The sequence below is a fragment of the Antechinus flavipes genome, chromosome 3, assembly GCF_016432865.1.
Source record: "Antechinus flavipes isolate AdamAnt ecotype Samford, QLD, Australia chromosome 3, AdamAnt_v2, whole genome shotgun sequence".
Taxonomy (NCBI): domain Eukaryota; kingdom Metazoa; phylum Chordata; class Mammalia; order Dasyuromorphia; family Dasyuridae; genus Antechinus; species Antechinus flavipes.
Genome location: NC_067400.1, coordinates 589,820,238 through 589,846,606, shown reverse-complemented (window position 1 = coordinate 589,846,606; position 26,369 = coordinate 589,820,238). Strand labels below are relative to the sequence as shown.

The window sequence follows — 26,369 nt, the reverse complement described above, 5'->3', positions numbered from 1 at the left end:
ACCCTTTGCCTAAAGGTCTGCACAGTAGCGCTAGGAGCCTAAGATTGAAAAAAAAAATGACCACAATTTGGGGTTTAAAAGTGACCAGGGTGTTGATTGATTTGTTATTTAACCATGCTCAACAAGCAGATTCATTTCTGTTTTGGAAAGTTAGGAGTTCACAGGTACCTTTATTAAATAAAGCTTCACACATAGGTATCTTTTGGCAGTGATTACCCTATGAGTAACAGAAGAGGTAAGGGAAAGGCAAGGCTATATATATGAACTTGGTGTATGTATATATATAGAGAGATATACATATATAACATATACACACATATCTATGCTTATCTGTACATATGTATATACCCTATTTGTCTGCTGGATAAGCCTGTCATTTATTAGATAATTAGTTTCTTAAGTATAGATTCATTCTAGAAACTAAATGTACTTTATGCAAATTTTTATTAAAAAAAAAAAAAAAACCAACAACACCCTTTTTCCTTCTTTTCTCTTTTTTTCCCAAATCTTCCCTCTAGAAACAGAAAGTGAGAATGAATTTCGTCCCTTGGATGAAAGAATAGATGAATTCCACCCCAAAGCAACAAGGACTCTCTTCATTGGCAATCTAGAAAAGACCACTACCTACCATGATCTTCGCAATATCTTCCAGCGCTTTGGAGAAATTGTGGTATGTTACTTCCTAGAATACGAAATCTTTTTGACCTCTGTCAAACAGCATGTACAATATAATTCTTTGAAGGATCCAATTAATTTGTTTTAATTAATGTTTCATTTCTTGGTGTGCATCCTAATGATTAATGCAGCAGAGTGGCTCTTTCCAAAAGTTACTTGTAAGACACACATTAGGTAATGTTTTCAATATGGTTTCTGTGCTTTGGGGTTGAAGGTCAATAAGATCTGGAGGAATGACCAGACTTCTGTTGCTTCAGGAAAAGGGTTTATGCAGATTGGCCTGTGCACTGATTTGGATGTGAATAATTGATGTTGGAGGTTCAAATTCCATGTTAATATTTGTCATGATGACTTGTTCTAGCCTGGGAAGCTGCTCATTGACTTAAGTATCAAAGGGCTTTGCAGTTTCCTCTGTAAAACCGCCATTGGTTATAGCTGTGAGAGTGAGAGGGCTGCATCTCAGCACCTCGAAGCTTCATGAAGCTATTCTGTCTGTTAAAACAAACAAACAAACCCCAAGACAAAAAGGAGAACTAATTGCTATTTTTGTCTAGTCTTATTCGAGGGTTGTGACGGCAGAGGAATGTGTCCTAGGTGATCTAGTGTGTAGACATTTTTCTGAATCAATGTACTTTTTTATGCTTTGGAGAATAGTCACCTAGAAGTACCTTATTTTTAAGCAAAAGGCTTTTTTTCTGTTTGCATATATTTTTATAGAACATTATTTGGAAGTAAATATTTTCCCACTGAATGAATACATAATATAGCATTTCGTGGGGGCGGTCGTATGTGTTCAGTAAACAAAATCATATTCACTGCATATGACTAGAATGTTGCTGCTCCTTACCTTGTTTTATAGGGATCGGGTGTAAGAAAGGGAATGGAAGAAGAGATAAAGGAAAGGGGAGAGAGGTGTTGGTACTTGGGGAAATGGACCAGTACAATAGCTGCCTTCCTACTCTGTTTAAAAGGTTAAATTTTTTTTCTGTATATTAACATTTTTGCATAAGTGGAATATACTTGTTTCTCAAAATGATATTAATTCATTTCTACTTGATGAATGTAGCTATCACTTCACAACCTAGAAGATTTGAGAGTTGGAAAGGATCATAGATTTTGGCTTAAGTATGCTGTCTTGAATTATTTGAAAGAAAGCATAGGATGCATTCTGATCTTGAAAATGGAATAATCATTATGCCATCTTACGAACTATTCACTCTTAGCAGGATGGGTACACCTGAGTATATTGATTCAGAATAATACTAATTTTTACCATAGTGTTAGATGGTAAAATTAGACCTAATACGACTTGCTCTTTTAATTGTCATCTTGCCTTGGGCAAAACGGCCAGCTTATCAGCACCTGCAGTATTAAGATTGTATAGACAAGTAGAACTTTGTTGTTAAGTTCTTCCCAACCAATCTTTAGTTTTTAGAATATATTAATTATTGTTTTCTGTTTAATTCGTTGCTCTGTGATTTTATATTTCACATAACAGTGAACATTGGTTTCCATATACCATTGTCTTTATCCACAATTTGACTTGGTTTGGAAGAGCTCTGTCTTGTATGTTTTTCTTTTTTCAATATTGGCATATAATTTATTGCACTCAAATGATAGTTGTATGTCTTCAACTTGGAGTGAATTACTGTCATTTAATTCAGTGTAACTTCATTTATTTGTTTTCCCCCCCAACCCCCATCATATCTCTGGGCTATCTCATACACTATTTGGAACAGAGTATAGTCTCCATTCCTTTGATAAGGCAAATTGCTATTTTTTAAACCACTGAAACAATTTTTAAATCATTGTACATAGTTACTATCTCCCCACTTTGTTGGTCCTTTTTTTTTTTTTTTTTTTTTGACTCATATCAAAGAAAGATTCTGGAGACAACTGTGAATAATTCATTATTTTTGTCAATCTGGATTGTTATGGCCACAATTTTCATGGTTGTGAAATTTCATACACTATATTTAAAGGAACAAAATAGTATGCTAGGCACATTTATGATAGCATACAATTTTTCCATGGATAGAACAAACTTAGATACTTGTTTCAAAAAAGCAGTTTTTGATTGGACATTTTAGAAGGGCTTTTTGAAAATGTGACTTCTTTGTAATTTTTAGTTTGAGTACTATGGTTTGAAAATGTTTGATACCTAATGAAAATTTCAGCACTGAAAAGAGAAATTTAACTGGTTTTTATCCAGTTGATTTGACATGGAAAATGAGACTGAATTGTTAACAGACTCAAGGATTGTTCTGGTGTGATTATTATACTTTTTGACCCATTGCCACAAATTGGGATCAACTTCCTCTACCTTAGGAAAGCAATTTTAGCTATGGGCTAGGGTTCTATGTTACTTCTGTTCTTGAAAGGGTGATTTTCTTGAAGAGCTAACTCTTGGGAATTGTTGCAAATGACTCCTGCTTTCCTGGTTATTAGTCAATCTGAGATTTCCTTAGGCTGGCAGCATTCACTTGAAGTCTGAGTAGTCATGAGCACTTGGTGTGGGGGGCAGGGAGGAGAGAGAAGAAAAGGTTGGGTAATTCTTGCCTTTTTAAAAGTGTTGTTTCATGTTTAACTCATTTTGAATTGCTTGCTGCCTGGGTAAGGGGGGAAGGAGAAAAGTTTGGAACACAGGGTTTTGAAAGGTTGAATGTTGAAGGTTTGCATGTATTTTGAGGGAAAAAAACTATTATTATAAACAAATAATAAAATAGTATGGTGGTTTGAGCTTCTCGTTATTAATATAAAGTCGCATTGAGATAGATGTTCTAATTAAGCAATCCTTGCCTTGGGTGTGTTGAACATTTTGGGAAAAAACTCCTTGCAGATCTAGTTTATGTATGTATGTTCTTGCTGGCATATCATTGAGTATTACTGATTGATTTTTTTCAGGATATTGACATTAAGAAAGTGAATGGAGTTCCCCAATATGCATTCCTTCAATATTGTGATATTACAAGTGTCTGTAAAGCTATTAAGAAGATGGATGGGGAATACCTTGGAAATAATCGACTCAAGGTAAGGAAATCTGTATACATTCTTACTGTGCTGTGAATTTTGATAATTTTGTTAGTTTATGAAGTGGAAGCAGTGTGTTTGTACATCATCTTTATATTCTTAGTACACCATGAGGTGGTATTACATATGGTTGAATAGGTCAGATTTCAGTGTTTTTATCTTTTTTTTTTTTTTTTCTTTTTTTGACTTGATTTGCCCTTGTTTTGAGGAGCTAAGTGGTGTGATCAGATCCCCTATAGAAGAATAGGTTTTTTTCTCAGAATTCTGTGGCTGTGAATGATTGTGAATTTTACTGATGGAAATTTCGCCTTTTATATTCAGCTGGGTTTTGGAAAGAGCATGCCTACAAACTGCGTGTGGTTAGATGGGCTTTCTACAAACATAACGGATCAGTATTTAACGCGACATTTCTGCCGATACGGGCCTGTGGTAAAGGTAGGTGGGAGGTTTTGGTGTGCGATTTGAAATTTTTACTGTTTTCCTTTCTTCATCCTGTCCTTTCAACCCCTGTTTCTAGTGTGTTTTTATATAGTTTATACATAGAAATTCTCTCTGGGCTGTAGGGGCTAGTATTTTCAGTCTGCTAGTTTATAGTGTAGGCTAGTATTTTGAACCAGCCGAGAATAATTTTTAAAAAAACTTATCTGTACTTAACAGCACAGAATGGATACATAGCAAGTTTCCTAAGGATGTTTAGAATTTCATTTTTGCCTTTTAATTAGACAGTCTGAATATGTGATTATGCATATTTGCATTAATTGTGTGATTAGACTTAATTGTATTTTGGAAATAGACTATGGCTTTTTATTATTTTTTTCAAAATATTTTTATTTTCCCCAGTTATATAGGCTGACTTTAAAAAGAACTTCATACAACAAAAGATTCATCTGAGTATTATAGTTGTGTAACACACCTGCATATGCAATTGTAAACCTTAACTGTATACTCTATTCTAGTATGTTAAGGTTTAACTCTTTTCAAAAGTAAAATTTTCTCATATTGTGTGGGTGTGTAACATCTAACTTTAACATTACTTTAATGTAGCTTTTGTTGTCTGAACAAAATCTCCTCGGGGCCAGCAGTGTGAATGGCAACTCAAGCTGCTTTGAGATACCAGTCACCTTTGCCTGTAAGCAGAAATGACTGGAATTTTCTTTTAATCTGTATTTTTATTTTATCTTTTTTCTCCCTTTTAGGAGGTTGATTTTTTTTTTTTTTTAAGTTTGAAAGCCTAAATAAAGCATAGAAGTAATAAACTCAGTCTACAAAGAAAATCAAGTAAAATACAGAAAAACAAAATAAAGGCATAATATACCTCAAGCCACAAAATCCACGTTAAAACCAGTCCCTGCTCCTGTGATTATCTTTACTTCATTGTGCATCATCAGAAAAGCCTGACAATTTTCTGGAGTTTAAAAGAACTATTTTCTCCAGGGTATCCTCATGACTTAGGATTTTGTTGGGACTGACCTTAAGTCCAGTGGATGAGGCGCTTATTTGGTTTTTGTTTTGTTTTTTTGTTTTTTACAGGTGGTGTATGACCGCTTAAAAGGCATGGCCCTGGTTCTCTACAATGAAATTGAATATGCACAAGCAGCTGTAAAAGAGACCAAGGGGAGGAAAATCGGTGGGAATAAAATTAAGGTGTGCAGAATGACCTTTCAAAAGAAAGGAGCAAAACTGTATTTGAGATCCTGCCCTCCGGCCTCCCTCCTTAGATAGCTAGCATTTTTTGTAAGCTGCCAGTCAGGGAACTAGTAAGGACCTAAATCGTAGATCCAGAGTTTTTAATAGGTTTCTCAGATTTTTTATTTTTTATTTTTAAATACTCGGCTTATTGAGGATTTTAGGGTTTAGTCAGAAAGCCTTCTCTGGGATCCTCTCATTTGAATGATCAAAGGTCCTGGATGCTTGGTGGTGATGGGTTTAGTATCCATTGTTAGCAGGCATACAGGGACTATAGAAATCCAGGAACATGGGATGTCAGTCCAGCCTTCTGAATGATCCTCTTCTCTTCTTTTTTTTCCTTCTCTCCTAAAGAATGGGTAACCACTTCAATTATGATTCTTTTATTTGCTGTATTTGTCTAAAACTTTGGTGTTTGTAGTGGTTTTGAAGGAGTTGGTGTATTTTCTTAACTGCTCATTTAATTTAAGTTAAAAGTATCTTTCTGTGCACCACTGGGACATTCACTGATGGGTGCTCCCTGGTAACATGAAGGCACAGTGGTGAGGAGCTTTAGATTGAGACTCCAGCAAATATCTGTACAACTGGAATTAGTGGATTTAGTTGGAATTTTTCACCAAAGGGCTGGAGTCCTTGTATTTACTGTGCTAAGTTGATGGCCCTGATCTTCCAGAGTTGTTTGATTTGAAGTTTGGATAAGGTTGCCTTTTAAGTATTTGTGCTGAGGGCAGGACCTTGTTTTGAGGAAGAGAATTCAGTTCACGTTTTCCTTTCATTTTTGCTCATTTTTCAGGATTTAATAATATATCCACAATACAGGGTTAGAATTTATGGATTTGATAATGTTTTATATCACTAAAAATCTGATTTTTTTTTTCCCTTTGTATTTTAGGTGGACTTTGCAAACCGTGAAAGTCAATTGGCATTTTATCATTCCATGGAGAAATCGGGTCAAGATATCAGAGATTTTTATGAAATGTTATCAGAAAGAAGGCATGTATCAAATATAAGATCCTTTACAGATTTCATTATAAGCTCTAATTATAACATTTAGTGGTGCTTTATTTTAGTATCTGAAATTTAGTATGGAAGGTTTCCATTTCCCCCCTATTAAAAACAAACAAATTTTTGGCTTCTCCCTCAAAACCACAGGTAGTCTGCCAAATTCGATTTGACTTTTTTGGGGAAGTGGAATGGGGTTGCAATGTGGAGTGACTAGCCCACATTGCTCTATTGATTCTTCCTAAATTATGTTATATGCATGTTGAGCAATGTTAGAAATTACTATTATTTATTTTTTCAGTGGCAAGGGTTTTGCTACCATGGAAATTTTATCTATGTATAGTGAGTTTACCCCAGTCCTCATTCTCTCTCTCCTCCCTTTCTCCCTCCCCCTTTTCTAATATTTCTTGGATGACAGTGGCACCTAAGTAATAGTAAATAATAACTTCACACAAGTAATCTATGACAGTTTACAAAACACTTTATCTCCAGTAACCTTTTGAGGTTAATTTTTGTTTTATTAATTAAGCTATTTAGATTCATCGAGGTAAGGATGGGCCTGTTCATGGTATTGTACCTATTAGTGGCAAAGAAAACAAGGGCTCATGCCCAAGTCTCAGGGCTTCAGAGTCAGCCTTACCATGAGGCATCAGACTGCTGAAGTGTGATTTAAAGACTAAGAAGTAGACTTGAACCTTATGTAGTTCTCAAGTATGAGACCTGCCTTGATAGTTTAATAGGAAAGTAGTTCAAACATCTCATTTTAGATATTATTAATAACATTTATTATAATTATTATATAACACATACTGTTTATAGTTATTGTTATTATTCGTGGATCGAATATTAGCCTCTTGAGATCTCCTTAAAGAATCTTTGAATTCATATCTGAAAACATAATGTATCCTATTAAAAACTGACAAAGTTAACAGTAATATTTATATCCCTTCTTTCTAGGGATGGTGCTTGTGCCTATTTAAAGATCTTGAAAGCTTATTAAGAGCCTATTTTCCTTTTGCTGTTCTGAATCACTTCACAAGCATTCCTGTCTATGCTTGGGTTCTTATTACAACCTAGCATTCTTTCCTCAAATACTTGTGTTTATCAAATTTGAATAAAGACATTTTATCAAGATATTGCCAGGTTTTCTAAAATCCCATTGTATTGTATAATAATGCACTTTGGCTTCTTTGGACATTACCAAAAGGATTTTGATTGCTATTAATTAGACTGCAAAACATGCCTGTAGTTAGATTCCCCCAGAGATATAATCTTGGACTTCTTTGAGGAGGTATATCTGTCCTACATCTTCAGATAAAATGGATGTCATGAGAAATGCCTTTTGATACTTGGGTTCATTCTTGGTTTTAGGGGACTTTAAATCCATTTTTGCTTTGTTCTCGTTTGCCTCCAAACAGGATAATGGCATCCTGATTAATATAATATTAAAATGTAGTGTCTCTTGTCATTGGAATAGTTACGAGAATGAGCTAATAGTCATTTCAGAATCTTTTTTTTTATGGAAAGGATCCCTCATTGCTAATTCCAAAAGACCTTTCAAGTTACAGTATTAGAAGCATCAGCTGCAGCCCATGTTTATGATTCCCATGATCTAAAGAGAATGAGGTTTGAATCCCCATTTTGTTGCTTATGACTTATGTGACTTTGGGCAAGTCTAGTAAGCCTTTTTGGCCTCCATTTACACTTCTACAAGAAAAGTTTAGAATAGATGATCCTCAGAGCCCCTTTCCATCATTGAATCCTTATAACTTAAATGGGTATTTCTGAAATCCAGTCTTTGTTTAGCTCATTTGTATGGAAGTGGTTGAAACATTGCCTGTTGTATAGGAATTTTATGAAGTCTTTGAATTCAGAGTTTTCATTCATAGAGTGCATCTCAGATGCCATTTCTTCTACCAGGCTGCTCCTGATAACTTTCCTCTTAATCTTACAATGTCCTTACAATGTAATGGTTTATATCTTGGTGATTTATCTTTCTGTGATTTTAGAACACAATATAGACTTCTCAAAGAATGCTTTACGTAGAGTGGGGAGGTACCTATAAATTTTGAACAGGATACTTACTACATGTAAAATATAAGAAACTTGAAGAGGGGTCAAAATAATGGATGCCATCAAATCAGCAAGCAGATATTCATTTCCTGCCAAGTGTCAGGCATCGGTTGTACATAGATGAGCTAATGCACTCGTCCCTGTCCTCAAAAAGCTTACAATCAAATGAGGAAGATGGTTTGCAAGCATCTATGTACAAAGAATCCATATACAGAATAAAATTGGAGATGAGCTCAAAGGGAAGACTAAGATTAAAGAGAACCAGAAAAACTTTGCTTGACTTTATCCAAGAAAGCTAGGAGGCAGATGTAAAAAAGGGAGAGTATTCTGAGATGTGGAGTACAGTCAGTGACAAGGCAAGGAGTATGGGGGAGATGGAGGCAGGATTCCATGGGGTTTGCTGGGGGTAGGTGAAGAAGAAAAAGAAAGAAGACTGGAAAGATATCAAACAAGTTTATAATAAAAGTCAAACAAGCTTTTATATTCAATCTTGGAGGAAATAAAAAGCCACTGGAGTTTATTGAGAGAGACAGAGAGAGAGGGGGAGGGAGTGAGGAGGGAAGGGAGGAGAAGGAGAGAAACATAGACAGACATCATTGGATGTGCACTCGAAGAAGATCACTTGATTAGATTGAAGGGTCTTGCAAGGTAGGGAGATCTAGAAGAAAGTTGTTGTGACCAGTCCAGGTGTGATGTGATAAGCACCAGAGTAGTTTCAGAGGAGAGTGTGATTGAGCTCTGGATAGCAGTCAACTGGGAGGACAGGGAGGAAGACGGTGAATTCAGCCTTGAAGGTGTTGAGTTTAAATTGTTGGCCTTCCAGTTGGGGATATTCCATAGGACATCTCCAATAGTTAGAGATTTGAGACTTTCAAGGTTAATAGGTATATGGATATTCACCAAAGGTGATGAAAATAGGAGATATTCAGTGCTCATGTGGTCCGTCAATGTCCCTGCCGTGTCAGAAAAATTTGGGGAAGATGCTTCCCCCTCTTTGAGTAAATTAGTTAGAACCCATGTGTATAAGAACAGGATGGGCCAGTATGTATTGACTGTGTGCTTTGTTATTATAGAGCACATACACTTTGATTTCAAAGCTCAATTTGACTATGGGACTGTGTGTCAAAAAACATGATCACCAAGATAGTGAAGCTGTTTATTTGCAATATGTTGTCACTACCATCTTAGCTGCTAGGAAGATGATCGGCATTTATGACGTTCTTCATTCTGCTCAGGACAGGGAGAGATAAAGTGGTTTCGATATATAGCCTTTGCCTGCGAAACTGATAATAAGAGGGATGAGACAGCTGCGTAGTATAATAGTCACGTTAGAGATTGATGAAACTATTGTGTGGAAGCTCAGAACAAAGGCCCTTACCAGCTGGGCAGTAAGAGGAGGAGCCAGAAAGAAATGAACTTTTACATTGGACCTTAAAATGTAGATATAGGTTTTGCCAGAGTAGTGGTTGACAGGCATTTCAGAATTTGGGAACAACAGCCTGGGTGGAGGTATGACTCCACTTCTTAAACTGTGGTTCATGACCCTGTCTGAGGTCCTGTTAACTGAATGTGGAGTTTTGAAATTACGATTTGCTATCAGTAAATGCTTGGTGTATATATTTATTTTATATACCTTTATATCTGGGTTCGCTAGTAGAAAAATTTTTTTTAAGAAACTGATTTAGTGGGCAGTTATCCAGACTAGTTAAAAGACATGATAGGACATAAGCCTTTGTAAAGTCAAGTAGTATCTTTCATTCACCTCTTTTGTACAAGACATTGTTTTAGGCAGTGAATTACAGTGTGCCTTGAGTTTCAATTTAATCACTGATCACTGGACAACAAAGAACCATTGGCTTTTTTAACAGAAGAAGCATGAAATGAAAAAAAGTTTTCGCTTTAGAAAAAATTGAGTTATGTTCCATGTGCGGAGAAACAGCATCTTAAAGATGTAACATTACAATTTAATATTTCATTAATTAAGGAAAGAGCTAATGTATTTTCTTTCCGACTTTTTTTCTTTTGTTTTTTTTGGACAGAGATGAAAGACGAGGATCCTACGAGTATACCACTGATCGTACATATTATGAGTCGGTTCGAACCCCAGGGTCATATTCTGAAGATCCTCGGAGAGAATATCCAGCCCGAGGGAGAGAATTTTATCCTGATTGGGATCCCTATCAAGGAGACTACTATGAACCACGATATTATGATGACCCCCGGGAATACAGGGATTACCGAAATGATCCATATGAACAAGATATAAGGGAATACAGTTACAGGCAGAGGGAGCGGGAAAGAGAGCGAGAACGATTTGAATCTGACCGAGACAGAGACCACGAGAGGAGGCCGATTGAACGTAGTCAAAGTCCAGCCCACTCTCGGCGAGCCCCAAGCCCTGTAGTTCCATCTCCTCAGTCAGAGAGACACCAAAGTGATTCTGAACGGAGGGTTTACAGCAGGTCTTCAGATCGGAGTGGTAGCTGCAGCTCAGTTTCTCCTCCAAGGTATGATAAGTTTGAAAAGACTCGCATAGACCGTTACACAAAGATTGAAAAGCCTGACAAAGAACGGACTTTCGATCCAGAGAGAGTTGAGAAAGAAAAACGCCCAGTGAGGAAAGAAAAACCTGAAAGGGCAGAAAAAGACAAGCCTACTTTTCAGCAAAGACGAAAAGCCAAAATTCACTCCCCTGGTTCTCAGTCATCAGAAACAGATCAAGAGAATGAGAGAGATCCCAGCCCTGAAAAATTGAAGAGTAATAACAAACAAAGCAAAGAGAAAGCTGACAAAGAAGGAACAGCCAAAAACCGTCTGGAGCTGATGCCCTGTGTGGTCTTGACTCGAGTGAAAGAAAAAGAAGGGAAAGTTATTGAACAGCCTTTTTTAGAAAAGTTAAGAACTAAGCTTGATAATGACTCTGTTAAATCTACTTTTCTGGACCAGAGATTGCAGCCCCATCAAAGTGATGCAGCAAAATCTGGTGATCAGGCAAAACTTGACACTGTCAGATCCAAAGTGCCCAAAGAAAAAGTCCAAGTGAGCCACGCAGAAGTGACTGATAAGGAGGGAAAGCTGAAGCCTAAGAAGCACTTAAAGGACTCAACAACTGAAGGTGTGAGTACTGTGGATCAGGACAAGTTGGAGGCTCGAAAAAGACGGTTTGCTGATGCGAATTTGAAACCTGATAGACAAAAACTGGAAGTCAAAAAAAGTATCCTGGATGAAGATGATGCCAAAACAGCATTTAAACGGCAGCCTGAGACATCTGCAAGAGAAGTGACAGTTTTAAGAGATGCTGAGCCTGATAAAAAACCTGTAAGGAAAGACATTTTTAGAAGAGAACCTAAAAAACTGGAGAGAATTAAACTGGAAAAACTTATTTCTGCTCCCAGCCCCAAAGAGTGTCAAGAGCTTGCAAGTATTTCTGTGGGGATTATGTCAAAGCCCACCCTAGACCTGCATGCTAAGGTAGGAGAGACAATTGAAGAACCAGTGGAAAGTCAAGAAAATCTGTCCAAAAAATTTAACCTTATAAAACCACAGCACAAACAGCCTCAAACTAATGATGATCAAGGAACAGAAAAAGAAGAAATTAAGAAAAACTTGAGTAGCATTCCTGAAGAAATGGCAGAACACAAATCTGGGCAAGAGAAACCACAGGCAGCAGATAATGAGGAAAAAATTGGCATTGATATTGATCACACACAAAGTTACCGAAAACAAATGGAGCAGAGTCGCAGAAAACAGCAGATGGAGCTGGAAATAGCAAAGTCTGAGAAGTTTGGCAGTCCTAAGAAAGAGGTGGATGAATATGAAAGACGCAGCCTTGTTCATGAAGTGGGCAAACCTCCTCAAGATGTCACGGATGACTCTCCTCCAAGCAAAAAGAAAAAGGTAGATCATTTTGATTTTGAAATTGGCACTAAAAGAGAGAGAAATTACAGAAGTTCCCGCCAAATCAGTGAAGATGCTGAAAGGACTGCTTGTTCACCCAGTAGCCGTCATTTTCCTTTTCATGAGGAGGATGAGACTGTAGATTCCCCTAGGCTAATACCACTAAAGGAAACCAAAGAGTCTCCCAAAATAGATGAAAAGGGTCTGTCATATTCCAATATGACTGTCAGGGAGGAGTCCCTAAAATTTAATCCTTATGATTCCAGCAAGAAGGAACAGATGGCAGATATGGCCAAAATTAAAGTTTCAGGCTTGAATTCTGAAGATGAACCAAATCGGTGGGAATCTCAAATGAAAGCAGAGCCCAACAGAGCTGATGTTAGCTTTCCAAGCAGTATAATTAAAAGGGAGAGCCTTCGAAAACGGTCTATACATAGAGATTTAGAACCTGGAGAAGTCCCTTCTGATTCAGATGAAGATAGTGAACAGAAATCTCATTCTCCCAAAGCTTCATCATTATTAGAGAATTCTCGTTTGTCTTTTTTATTGAGAGACAGAGAAGACAAAGTTCGTGAGAGAGATGAAAGGTTGTCTGTTTCTTTAGAAAGGAACAAATTTTATTCTTTTGCACTGGACAAAACAATCACTCCAGACACTAAAGCTTTGCTTGAAAGAGCTAAATCTCTCTCTTCTTCTAGAGAAGAAAACTGGTCTTTTTTAGATTGGGACTCTAGATTTGCTAGTTTTCGAAACAACAAAGATAAGGAAAAGGTCGACTCGGCCCCAAGACCTATCCCATCCTGGTACATGAAAAAGAAAAAAATTAGGACTGATTCAGAAGGGAAGATGGATGATAAAAAAGATGATCACAAAGAAGAGGAACAGGAAAGACAAGAATTATTTGCTTCTCGGTTTTTACACAGCTCCATCTTTGAGCAAGATTCTAAACGATTGCAGCATCTAGAAAGGAAGGATGAGGAACTCGATCTCCTTTCCAATAGGACATATGGGAGGCAGACATCATCTGATGGGTCAAACAGCACTACTGATCTGATTCAAGAACCAGTGGTTTTGTTCCACAGCAGATTTGTTGAACTCACAAGAATGCAACAAAAAGAAAAAGAAAAAGACCAAAAACCCAAAGAGGTTGAGAAACAAGAAGATAAGGAAAACCAAGCTGAGACACTGGAATCTGCTCCTGAGCATAAAGAGCCAGAGTTGAAACCCCCATCTGCAGCAGGGCCTTCTTCAGGCTCTGCCGCGTCCCAAGAACCGGGGCCTTTGTCAACAGAGAAGGAGAAAACTGTGGAGGGGCCTTCGGGACAAGAAGAAAAGACTGTAGAGCTGGCTTCTGTAACAGGAGATCCAAAATGTGTTCCTGAACACGCTACTATCACTGTGGAGCAGCCAGAAAAAAACGAACTGCCCTCAGTATCAGAGACCAACAAAGAAATTGTTCCCGTTCCTTTGGTTTCACAGGAAAACTTGTCAGCCGAGCATCCTTCTTATTTAGATACCAAGCCTCCAACCCCTGGAGCCTCATTTTCTTCTCAGGTAGATATTAGTATAGATCCAGAACCTGAAAGTACCCCACTAATCTCACCACTTTCTAAACCAGTTCAGAAGCCTGAGGAGCCTAGTGAAGTGAAAGAGGAAAAACCTGCCCCTGCTGCTAAGACTAATTGTGATACAAGTCAGAAAGTTGAGGTCCTTCCTGAGGTTCAGCCTCCAGGTTCTGATAATGACTTGGAAGTGGAACCACCAGTTGTTGCAAAAGATAAAAAATCCAACAAAAGCAAACGTTCTAAAACACCAGTACAGCCAACTGTAGTTAGTGTCCCAGAGAAGCCAGTCACAAGAAAGAGTGAGAGAATTGATCGGGAAAAACTCAAACGGTCTAGTTCTCCTCGTGGAGAAACACAGAAACTCATTGAGTTAAAGATGGAGGCAGAGAAGATTTCGAGAAATGCTGCTAAATCGCCCAGTTCTGCTGTAGAGACTGAAAATATTGAGCCAAGTTTGCCACTCAGCCGAACTCGGAGAAGAAATGTGAGGTCTGTTTATGCCAACCCAGGGGACAAGGAAGAACCATCTCCTGTTAAAGACCCAGTAGAGCAACCAAGATCAACCAGAAAACGGGAGAGAGAAGCCCAGGAGATGGGGTCACTTGCTGCTACTCCTAGGAGGGGAAGACCTCCTAAGACCCGCCGACGGGCTGAAGAAGATGTATCACCTGTCAAAGCTGAACAGGATGCCGAGGAGGCAGAAGTCAAAGACACAGTGGAACCTGTTAAACTTGCTGAAGGCTGGCGATCACCTAGATCTCAGAAATCGGCAAATCCTACTGGTCTGCAGGGGAAAAAAGGAAAAAGCGAGCAGAAAGTAGATACTACAGTTGACCCACCTGAAGAAACTAACGAGACAGGGGATCAAGAGCCCAATGTCAATGATAGCAGTGCAAAACCCAAGTGTGACAAAGAGGAGCCAGAGACAGGTGGAAATGAGCAGAAGCGGGACAAAAAAGAAGTGGATCCAGACAAAAATCCACCAGAAACTCCCTCAGTCGAGGTGGTAGAGAAAAAACAAGTTCCAGAAAAAAGTTCCAAATATAAACGAGGAAGGTCTCGAAATACGAAGCCCTCGGTGGACAAAGCATCTTTGTGTCTGAAGAATGTAGAAATTCGTCTCAATGTTGATGAAGTAAAAGGAGCTTTGCGACCTGCCGATGAGGAAGGGCAACCGGTGGCCGTCCCACCCTCAAAGGTGAAAAGTGCCCCAAAGGAAGACAATCTATCACCCCAGTTTAAGAACGAGCCAGAAGAGCTTGTGACTGAGTCAGAAAATGAAGCTGTCCGTGAGCCCAAGCAGTCCCCAGAGGCAGCCCAGTTAGCCAAGCAGATTGAGTTGGAGCAGGCTGTGGAAAATATTGCAAAGTTGACAGAGACCTCTCTCGCTACCTATAAAGAGCCAACAGCCGAGGTGGCAGAGGTCTGTCCGGAAGAGGAGGGAGACAAACCTGCCCACCAGGCCAGCGAGACAGAACTTGCAGCAGCCATCGGATCCATTATCAATGACATTTCTGGTGAGCCAGAAAACTTCCCAGCTCCCCCACCTTACTCTGCAGAATCGGAAGCTGAAATAGCGACAGAACCCCTTGTGCTGCCATCTCCTCAGGCAGAGATGGAGCCTGAAACCGATCAAGCTGTGTCAGGCATCTTGGAAACAGATGCCGGGGTAGAACCTTCGGTGCCCCCTGCAAGTGAGCCCGCCCCATCAGCCCTGCTGGCAAACCCCAAGGAGCCTGAAGGGAACGTGAGTGCGTCTCCCAGCTCTGCCCAAGAGCCGGAGGCGCCGTTACAGGACACGGAGGTTTGCCGGAAGGAGAGAGTACGCCAAAAGGCCTCTCGGTCTCGCCGGAAGAGAAGCACCAGTAAAAAAAGGGAAGCCGTGGAGGCAAACGCTCTTGAATCCGACCAAGCCCAGAACAAGTGTCCCATCACCAGTGAAGCGAAGTCAAAACCCCCAGAAACACCAAAAGAAGACAAGCAAAATAAAAATTCCCATCTGGTCTCCTTGGAGCCACATCCCACTGACTCGAGCAAGAATCCAGCCAATGAGGTGGTTTCCGTGGAACTTGCTGCTGAAGAAGACGCCTCTGCTAAAGCTCCAGCCCCACTGGACCTACCCCCTCAGGCAGTGCCAGTGGATGATGGGAGTCAAGCTAGTTTCAAGGTACGTTCAGCTAGTGAGAATGCACCAATTACCCCACCCAGTGTTCCAAGCACACCCACTCCCACGATTCCTTCTGCAGCTTCAGCCAAGCTCCCCACCCCCATCCCAACTGGGATGGTCCCACATCATTCAAGCACCACTAAGGTGACAGACTGGATTACGAGGCATGAAGAGGCCCGGGCACGGTCCACCCCACCTCCGGCCCTTCCCCCAGACACAAAGGCCTCTGACATTGATACCAACTCCAGCACTTTGAGAAAGATCCTCATGGAGCCCAAATATGTTTCAGCCACGAGTATCACTTCCACTCATGTCACAGCAGCCATTGCTGAGCCTGTCAGTGCCCCTCGCCTAGAAGAGGTATCTCACCCCCCAGTAGAGTCCATAAAACCAGTTTCAGAAGAGAAACCCGCCGTTCCGATCCCAAATACCTCTGATCTGCCTGCAGCAGAGGCCCCAGTGTTTACTGAGAAAGAAAAGGTCACGACAGTCATTGCTCCCAAAGCCACTTCTGTCATAAGCCGGATGCCTACAAGTAACGATTCGGAAGAGTCTCCTCGGGCGGCCGCCACGAAGCAAACTCAGTCGGTGCAGACGTGCCTTGGGAACGCGCTGTCTTCTAAATACAAGCCGTGGCCGAGCACTAATGAGAACAGTCGGTTCCATCCGGGATCCATGTCTGTGATTGAAGATCGGCCCTCAGAAACTGGCTCGAGCCCAGGACTTAGAGTGAATACCTCAGAAGGTGTGGTGCTTCTGAGTTACTCGGGACAGAAGACGGAGGGTCCCCAGCGAATCAGCGCTAAAATTAGCCAGATTCCTCCGGCAAGTGCCATGGACATCGAGTTCCAGCAGTCGATGTCTAAGCCACAGGTCAAGCAAGAATCTGTGATGTCATCGCAGCCGACTCCAAAGTTGGGCTCTCAGACCTCCACGGGCTATGGGAATGTCCCTACTCATTCTTCCCTGGTCCTAGGGTCCCAGCCATATTCCACGTCTCCCGTGATAGCATCCATTAAGCAAGAGCGCCCATCTTTGGAAAAATTAGAGCCAAGTCACTTGTCTGTGTCCACGCCAGTCAACCAGGCTGGCCCAGGGAAGGTCCTTGCACAGGCAGCAAACACTCCACCGGTGTTGGTTCACAGCCAGTTGGTACTCTCCCCAAACGTAGCTTCCACTAACAAAAAGCCTCCTGACCCAGTCTCGCTCAAAGTGGAGCCCAAGGCCCTCCAGCCGTCCAGTCTGAGCCCTGGCCTCAGTTCACACCATCCACCTTCCCTGTCTGGCAAGCTGCATTCGGAAGCAAACCATATCGGCTCTGGACCCAGTACCCCGACCGATCGAGCCATCTCTCACTTGGGAGTCTTAAAGCAAGAGCCGCATTCTCCCCGGACAAGCGGGCACTCCCCATCTCCATTCCCAAGGGCTTGCCATCCCAGCAGTACCTCTTCTCCAGTCTTATCCAATAATGCATCGGTCATGTTGGCGCCGGGGATTCCCGTGCCTCAGTACATATCTAGCATGCACCCGGAGCAGTCTGTCATCATGCCCCCTCATAGCATCACCCAAACGGTGTCCCTCAGCCATCTCTCCCAAGGTGAAGTGCGGATGAACACCCCCCCTCTACCCAGCATCCCCTATGGCATCCGGCCTGAGGGACTGCACTCTCCGAGGGCCCCTCTGCAGTCCCAGCTAGAGATCCGGCCTCAGCGATCCGGCACTCCCCAGCCGGCCCCTCTTGTCCTGCCCCCACTGTCCTCCCAGCATCCTCCTGAAGAAGAGCTACACTATCACCATCCCGGGTGCAGAGGCTCGGCTCCCGTGCAGCCCGAAGTGCTGGTCATGCAGCCCGAGTACCGGATGCACCCCTATAACGTGCCCCGGGAGGTGAGGCTCATGAGGCATCCGCACGTGGCCACCGTCGGCGAACACCTCCTAGACACCCGGCAGTCACGGACCCCGGAAGGGGCGACAAAAACGCCACCGGCCAGCAAGACCCCTCAGCCAGGGAAGGAGACCCCGACCCCCAAAGCGCCAGAGGTTGCAATGGCCCCCTCCCCCCACAGCGAGCCCCGCCTCCTTAGCGTTCCCCCCAGTGGTGGCCAGCTTCCAGGGCTCCCCCTGACCCCGCCCACGGGCGTCCCCCACGGGGTTCAGATCATTCGTCCCACTGGGGACGTGTACCATGAGTACAGATATGGTGATCTCCGGAGCTATCATACAGCGGCTCAGCTTGGGCACCCTCAGTTTCCCGGTGCTTCCCAGATTGGACTGCCTTCCCGGAGCATGACCCCATCTCAGGTGAGAAAGCAGTGCTCTTCTTTCTCCTTGGGGTGTTGGGTGCGCACACTGCTGCTGGAGAGCGAGGAGGGCTTTCTCAATGCCATGTTAGCAGCCACATGGACTCAGGTGGGCCTGAAGAAGGAAGCCTAAAAGTTGAGAAGTCCCAGCCCTGCCTGGCATAGGGGAGGATGGTGGCTGGGATGTGAGGGAAGTGGACAGCCTTTTCTCAGAAGCATTTGGAAATGGTGAAGGGTTTGAGAGAGGGATTGCCTCCTAAAACCTTCCTCTGATGCCTCATTCTGGCTTGGAGGGGACCCCGGGCTCTCCAAAGGCTGTGCCCGTGGAAGGCCCCGCGCGCCGAAAAGGCCCCGAGTCCGAGCCTGGCGATGGACTGTGTGCCTCTTGTCCGAGGAGCGGCCTAGTTCAGAGGCTCATCACCAGAAGGTTGATCACCAGGTGATCTTTTTTTGTTTTTAATGGCCGTGATAACTCGCGAAGACCATCGGCTAAGGTGCGAAGGGGTCATGATCTGCATCGGTGGAGAGAGCGAGCCCACCGATGAAGTCACAGGTCTTGATTGTTGTGCCGGGCTCTAATGGGCTCCCGAGTAGACCAGTGAGACCGGTTTGAAGTCGTCCCCTGAAGGCTTTTTAGGACAGAGATAGTTATCTCGAGGAGAGTTCCAGGACTCTGGCCAAGAGAGGTACTTAGGCGCTCTCTGGACCCCCCAGCCGCGCACGTGGGGAGATTGGAGCATAGAGAGAAGGAACCTCCGAGAGCTTCTCTGCTCCTTCCCCAATGTCGTTCTGTAGGATCATTTGGGATGTCAGTGGAGGGAAGTTTGTGGTGAATGAAATGGATTCTGATGCTTGCTCATCTCTTCCCATCCCGCTTGTTCGTTCCTAGGTCCCAGCTGAAGGCGAACACGCTCATCCTAGCCAGCCTGTGCGCAGCAAAACCCCTCAGGTTTCCCAGGACGTTAAGGCCACGCAGACGGGAGGCCCGGAGCAGACCCCCCACGCGGCCGGAAGTCGACTCTCAAGTCAGCTCGATTCCCATCTCCACATTCAGCGGGCGCAGGCGGAAGCCAGTCAGACCTCTTATCCGTCCCCTGTGGCCGTCTCCATCAAGACAGACCTGCCATCCCCTCATGCCCCACAGGCAGGGTCCAAGCAACCCCTCTTGATCCCCACGACCTCTGGTCCCGGGGCCCCATCAGGATTACCACGCTCAGAATCTCAGCCTGTCATCAAGCAAGAATTATCTCCTCAACCCATTTCCCAGAGACCTGTTGATATGGTTCAGCTCCTGAAGGTGAGTGTGGGGGAAGGGAGAGCATGCCGTCTGCTGGCTGGGCTGGGTCCGGCCCTGGATCCCTCCCTTTTCTGGGGTGCTTACTCCCCTTTCCCTGTCCCGTAGAAGTACCCCATTGTGTGGCAGGGCCTCCTGGCTCTGAAGAACGACACTGCGGCCGTGCAGCTCCACTTTGTCTCTGGCAACAATGTGCTGGCCCACCGGTCTCTCCCCACTTCAGAGGTGGGGCCCCCCCTGAGGATTGCCCAGAGGATGCGCCTGGAGGCCTCTCAGCTGGACGGCGTTGCTCGGAGAATGACGGTGAGTGTGGCTTTGGTCAGAACAGCTCCACCTTCTAGGTAAAGAGGAGGAGCCCGATGGCACCGCTGCTTTCGTCAGCTCCTCAGCGGCCATGGGAAGGGCTCGCCTCGATTCTGCCCTGGGTTGGGGGGCTTCCCGGAGCTTGGGGGGACTCTTGGGCAGTCCGGGCCTCAGCAGGCCCGGCGGTCTCACCTTCAGAGGCGCTCAGTCTCTGTGAGGAGGGACAGCTGGGACAGAGAGCCGCCACTTTGGGCTCCTTCACGGGACGTGGAGAGGAGCCTGGGCTGCGTGGTGCTGGTGGCCGGCTGACTGACCAGAATCTCTGACCCCAGGTGGAGACCGACTACTGCCTGTTATTGGCCCTGCCCTGCGGCCGAGACCAGGAGGACGTCGTCAGTCAGACCGAGTCTCTCAAGGCCGCCTTCATCACCTACCTGCAGACCAAGCAGGCCGCGGGCATCATCAACGTGGCCAACCTGGGCTCCAATCAGGTCAGTGCGTCCTTCTGCAGAGCGGGAGTCATCGAAGAAGTGTCCCGGGGAGGCCGCGGGGTAGCCAGCGGCACCCTGACGCCAACGGTGCCCCATGGTAGTGTCTCCCTCCCTCTCCACAGTCTGAGCTCACTCCAGAATTAAGCTGTGGCCAGGTTTCTGTTGGAATGTTCATTGGGAGGGGGTGAATGGGGCAGGAGGACAAACTTTACAGGCATTGAAGGGAAGTGGAGCTTAAGACAGAGACGCCATGGAGCTCCGATGGGGGGTCATGGGAAGCTGGAGAAAGGGCCGGAGGAGGAGGGCATCTCTGCTGACCTTGGGCTTGGCAGTGTGGGTGCAGCGGCAGGGGTCCCCAAGACTCCCCATCGCCCGGCCTCTGCATTGGTGTGCCCGGGCAGGATGGGACTGGTGAGTGCCCGGAAGGGCTTGGGGCGGCAGCAAGGTCCCTGCCTTGGGAGGGGGAGCCCTTTGAGCCATTCAGGAGATCGAGTCTGGGGATGTGAGGAAAATGGTTGTTTTTGCTGAAGAAATGAGAAGTACAATTTAATTGTGGTTCAGAGAATGAGGTCTAAACGGTCCTTCTCTCCTCTCTTCCAGCCTGCTTATGTCCTACAGATCTTTCCTCCCTGTGAGTTTTCTGAGAGACATCTCTCCCGCTTGGCCCCCGACCTCCTAGCCAGCATCTCCAATATCTCCCCCCACCTCATGATCATCATTGCCTCCGTGTGAGCCACTGGCAGGCTGCTGTCCGAGTTGGTTTATTCTTTCCAAGGCCCTGCAGCAAAACGACAACAACAAAACCAACCACCACCAGGTCAACAAAAGGAAGAGGATGATACCGAAGCCGAGTGTGAAGAAATTGCTGCCGGAAGCCCAGCCTCCTGCCCTCCGTGGCCTTGATCAGACTGTGTGTCACTGGGTGTGGTGCTGCTACCTTGTATGTTTACATGATGCTTTAGCTTACGGACAACGATGCACTCAGCAGGCAGATCAAGGCCTGGGCTGGGGGGGGTTAAAAAAAAATTTTTTTTTAAACAAACAGAAAAAGAAAAAAAAACCTGAACTGCCTTTGCACTAAATTAGTGACTTGGACTTTTGCACAGTTGAAGACATGCTGTGACGTTCTGGATGTCTTGATGTACATTAACACGCATCGCGGACTCAAAACGCAGGACTTGGGAACTTCTGCAGAAAACTAGGGGTCAAGGAACATTTCATCGGATTGTTTTTGCCCCCTTTCCCTACCCCCAGTTCCCTTTCTCTTCTGGACCCCCGCCATCCTTTCTTAATCAACTCTCCCGCTGCCACCATCTTTAATTCATCTGGGATGTACAGTTTACATTGGGGAAAAAAACAGCAGTGGGAAAACCTTGGTTTTCCTTCCTGGTGGGATATGCAGAACTCAGTGGGTGTGTGTATATATAAATATATATATATAATATATATAAATATATATAATACTGACTTTAAAAAAAAATCAAATCCCCTGACATACATTTTTTTTTAATCTGTGCCAAAAATGTGTTTTCAGAGAAAATCTTATTTTCATACTCAGACTTTGTATCGTCACTCATTTGTAAGTGCGCTTCATTTAAACATGGCTCACCTCTCCCCCTTCATCTATTCTCCCCAACCTCCTCTATCCCTTCTCCCTTTCCCCTTCTCCCCCCCTGCCCCGCGATGTGGGAGTGTTAGACACTTGTACAAAGAGACTTTTTATTCCCTACCCCCTCCTCTAACACTTATTAATTTATGGAACTGTTTTTTCTCAGCGCAGTTTTGTTTTGTGTGTCCATTGGATTACAAACTTTATTAAAAAATACAAAACATGTTGAGCTTGAATGTGATTGTCGCTCTTGAGAGGCTGGGGAGGGCAGACACTGGATCCTGTAGGCTCCTCCCTCAACCACATCTGACATTTGTTCACAGACAGATTTGAATTTCTTAACCCTCACCCGCTTCTGATCATTTGATGCTCGATCCCCTTTCTTGTGGGTCATTTTATCTTGTACATACGAAGACGTTTTTATCAAGATCAAGTTGGACTTGGACCATGTTTGTTTTGTGGTGTAAATATCTGTAAAACTCAGAAGTTCCGATTGGTTCTTGAGTAACATTAAAGGCACTTATTATTTTGATACACAGAATAAACAACCACCAAAAGGAACCTGCAAATTTAAAGCCAGCTTTGTTTCCTTGTTTTCATCTCCAACCCCTGAAATCTGGAATCGATCGGTTCACGAGGGAGATCCATCCCTAAATCCTCCTCTTAAAAGGTTTACCCTGGGGAGGTCAGCCCTCCCCCAATCATAACCTGCTGCCCAGATTTAGGGCCAATAATGTCTTTATTGAATTTCCCCTTGGGAATGTTGTGGGCTTCTGAATTTCCTCAAGGAACGACACAGGGCAGCCTCCTGGTCAGCTCTGGTGCAGGTGTGCCAGGGAGAGGGCGGCAAGCCTTAGCTCATGATTTCCACACCGTCTCATCTGACGTGTGTCACTCTGATTACTCCAGCCAAAAGGGATGCAACTGGTTCCGTCTTATCTATCTACTGGGTCCATGAACTACCATGAGAGGGGAGAGAAAATGACTGGAAGAAAACATCGAATACCTGAAACTTGGGAGACGAAGAACAAGGTCTCTCCAAAGAACTTGATATCCCAACATCATGCCCCTTAAATGCTAGGCCGCAAACATGCTGCCATCTAGGTAGTTACCACCATTTACTCCCATTTCTTTTTTACAGACGAAGTTAAGCAATTGAAAGTGGTTTAATTTTAAGATTGGTGAGATAGATGAGCTGTGTAATTCATTCTTTTTATTCTTCTTAAAGGGGGAAATTAAGATGATGGGAACTGGAGGCTGAGCCCCACAAGCCCTGGACTGACTGACAAAGTCATGGCTAGGCTGCAGGAGATTCAATGGGATTAAACCTGCTGATAACACAGGTACAGGTAATTTTCCCGTGAGAGTTAAGAGTAATGTTGTGCATGGATAAGGGTGGGAGAGCACCAGCAGACTGAGAAAAGGCCACAATCCCACTTTAAAAAGACAAGGAAGCCGTCAACTACAAGCCAGTGAACCTGGCTTCCAGTCCGGGTCGTGCTGAGGAATGGTTGGTGACTGCAGAAGAGCAAGCATTTGCAAGTTTTGACTTCGTTCTGGGCATTAATGTTTGACCTGAGGACAGTGAGAGAACCTCAAAGTTCACGCCATGGAAGAGCAGCCGATGGAAGCGGGAGACTAAAGAGCGGAGAGAGCTTAACGAGGGTCACAAAGACCATCCCGGGTTCTGTTTTTGACAAGACAACCAGGTGAGGGAGATACTGGCCGTAACTTGGCTAGATCCCAGGAAAGCATTTAACGGTCTCTGAGGCGGCTCTTAAGGAGAAGATAGACGAGCTGCACGGGCAATAAGCAACTCTCAAGGCTATGGTTCCAGGTGCCCACGGTGGGCCCCACTGGAGCGCCCCGAGACCTCCGCTGCACTCTGTGCCACCTCATTATGGAGGCTAAAGCACGGCCTCAACGCTTATTATATTTCTCTTGGACACAGTTGGGAAATTTAGTTAAGACGCTGTTCACAAGCAAGAACTTTAGGACGTGAATGGGGCCAAAGCTGGCGTGACGGAATGAGAAGGAAGTTCTCTACTTGGGCCCCAAACCCAACTTCACGCACACGAGATGGGGACAGCATGGTCAGCACAGGGGAGATGTGGGGCTTCATTAAGAGAGGCAGTGCCATGACCAGAGAGGGTGGAGGACCCCTCGGGCACTGCACAGCAAGAGCGGAAGGTTGTCGAGCTAGAGTGCAAAGGTGGGTGACCGAGAAGCCGGAGCCGTGGGGGTCCTCGCTCGCCAGTTTTGGATGGCCGTGCCAACTAAAGGAAACTACAGGAGGGTCATCAGGTGGGATGTGAGAGGCAGTGAGGAGCAGGGTCTGGAAGGACAGCTGTCCCAGAGCAGGCTGGAGCAGGATGGCGTTTAGTGGGGGCCTTCCTACCCTGCCTCGGGTACTTTTGGCTTCTCTGACCTGGATGCCACTCAAACAGCCCATTTCCCTGACGACAAATGGCCACAATAGTCTCCCTCTTGGGACTTGTAAGGTTCCTGTGAGATCACATAATAAAGTGCTTTGCAAACTGTGCGCTCTGTAAGTGCTCAGACGCTATTTATTAGTGGTCTGTCCCTCCCTGAAGGTCTGTGAGCAGAGGCCGCGAGCCTGCCCGCGTGTGCTGGAGAAGGAAGGCCTTCGGGCCGGCCTCTGAGCTCCACGGCAGCCCTGGGCTTAGAGGAAGCGGCCACCAAGTCCCACAACCCGGATGGGAGACGGGCAGGGTCCAGGCAGCCTCATAGGGAGCGGAGAAAGGGCAGGGCGGGGAGGAGCCATCTCCAGGGTGGGTCACCCCCTCCAGAGGGAGGCCAGAGGTGCGTGCCCTCTTGTACCTGGCCCAAAGCCCTCGCCATCATTGCCCACGTTCATCCCTCACTTGGCACTTCTGGGTGGCTGTTGCCAACGGCACTGGGCATTCCCTCAGCATCCCTCCCTTCCCTGCCCAGGCCCACAGCAACTCCGGGAGTTTTAGAAAATAATCCAATTTATTCTCTAGGGATCCGGGGTGCTCCGTCCATTTTTAAATAGTCAGGAGAGGGGAGTGTCTGCCGTGGTCGCCCGCACCTCCACTCCCTTCATTCAGCCACAGTGGGTGGAGGGGGCTCTGCCAGGGCGGGCTGGCCCTCAGCCCCTTCCCTGGGGCGGAAAAGCAGTTCCCCGGCCTGCAACACCTGCTCCGCCTGCCACGTGCTGCCCGGCCCGTACTGCTGGTAGAAGTCCGTGTCCGCTTGGAACATGACCAGGGCCTGGGCCGTGTGGATCCGGACGTGCTGGGCCAAGCTGTTGGCGTCCAGGAACTTCTCACCGCACGAGTCGCAGGCGTAGAGGATCTGGGTGTTTGGGTCTGTCAGAACCAGGAGAGACGCCGTGTTGGGGTTAGGGAGCCCTGACAAGGAGCTGCAAGCGCTACCTCCCGCCCTGACTGGAAAGGCCTCTCCCGGTTGCCTTGGCCTTGGGGGAACCCCGTGCTCAAGAAGGGACACTTTGCACACTGAGGAGTCCTCCAGCCGGGCGCTGCCTGAAGAGCTGGGGGGGCAGCTCTTCCCTACACAGGCTGAAATGTGCCCACCTTGTCCGAGTCCTCGAGAGCACAGCCTGTCTCAGTCTCCTGTGAGCAGCCCCCATGCTTTTTCTGCCCTATTTTCTTCCACTGGTGCCACAGGGGCGCCCCGGGCTGGGGCCAGGACGATGGGGTCCCCCCCTCCCTCTGGGCTGACCCCAGCCCCCTCACCTGCTTCCTGCACCTGCTTCACGGCTTTGGTGATCTCAGCTTTCAGGGCTTCCGTCTCATCCGCCGTCACTGCGGCCCCAACAGGCACCACTGTGGGGTGAGGGGGAGGACAAGGGGGGCGCTGAGCGAGGTCATCCCTGCCCCCTGCACCGGCCACCTCCGTCCCGAGACCCGCCCGCCGTGCTCCCCTCCCCCTTCTCCCACCTGTGAGCTGGGTGACGGCCGTGGCGGCCAGGGCCTCCGTGGCCAGGGTGACCATGTCATCCGAGGCCACGGTGACGATATTGACCTCGTCCCCCTCGTCCGGCTCCACAATCTTGATGCCCGCCTTGCCCTGGTGAACCGTCTTCACGTGGGAGCGAAGGTTGTCCACACGGTTGAAGCCGCGTCCACACTTGTCACAGAGGAAGGGCTTTTCCCCTGGGCAGGGAGAAGGGCAGCGTCACGGCCCAGCCTCCCCGGCTGAGGGAGCTCCACTGGAGCAGCCCCGAAGGGCTGAGGACCCCGTCCTGGGGCCGCTGCCCAGGGAGGCGCTCA

General features: G+C 45.5%; 2 protein-coding genes across 9 annotated transcripts in view; one reads left to right on the top strand and one right to left on the bottom strand.

Moving 5' to 3' along the window:
• SPEN (spen family transcriptional repressor) overlaps positions 1–22,315 on the top strand; it is a 78,508-nt gene extending 56,193 nt beyond the window's left edge. For 3 of the 5 annotated variants that reach the window (XM_051988464.1, XM_051988462.1, XM_051988465.1), the window contains 10 exons: positions 519–670; positions 3,580–3,705; positions 4,027–4,140; positions 5,236–5,349; positions 6,284–6,384; positions 10,506–18,396; positions 19,285–19,692; positions 19,798–19,992; positions 20,325–20,483; positions 21,084–22,315. In XM_051988464.1, the coding sequence (XP_051844424.1) occupies positions 519–670; positions 3,580–3,705; positions 4,027–4,140; positions 5,236–5,349; positions 6,284–6,384; positions 10,506–18,396; positions 19,285–19,692; positions 19,798–19,992; positions 20,325–20,483; positions 21,084–21,215 (9,392 nt within the window). In that variant the 3' untranslated portion in view covers positions 21,216–22,315. The remainder of the gene's footprint in view (positions 1–518; positions 671–3,579; positions 3,706–4,026; positions 4,141–5,235; positions 5,350–6,283; positions 6,385–10,505; positions 18,397–19,284; positions 19,693–19,797; positions 19,993–20,324; positions 20,484–21,083) is intronic. The other 2 variants (XM_051988466.1, XM_051988463.1) reach the window with 2 other exon arrangements.
• A 2,321-nt stretch (positions 22,316–24,636) lies between these two features.
• ZBTB17 (zinc finger and BTB domain containing 17) overlaps positions 24,637–26,369 on the bottom strand; it is a 51,844-nt gene continuing 50,111 nt past the window's right edge. For all 4 annotated transcript variants that reach the window (XM_051988474.1, XM_051988472.1, XM_051988473.1 and 1 more), the window contains 3 exons: positions 26,037–26,252; positions 25,833–25,922; positions 24,637–25,445 (listed from right to left, as the gene is read on the bottom strand). In XM_051988474.1, coding sequence (XP_051844434.1) covers positions 25,177–25,445; positions 25,833–25,922; positions 26,037–26,252 — 575 coding nt within the window. In that variant the 3' untranslated portion in view covers positions 24,637–25,176. The remainder of the gene's footprint in view (positions 25,446–25,832; positions 25,923–26,036; positions 26,253–26,369) is intronic.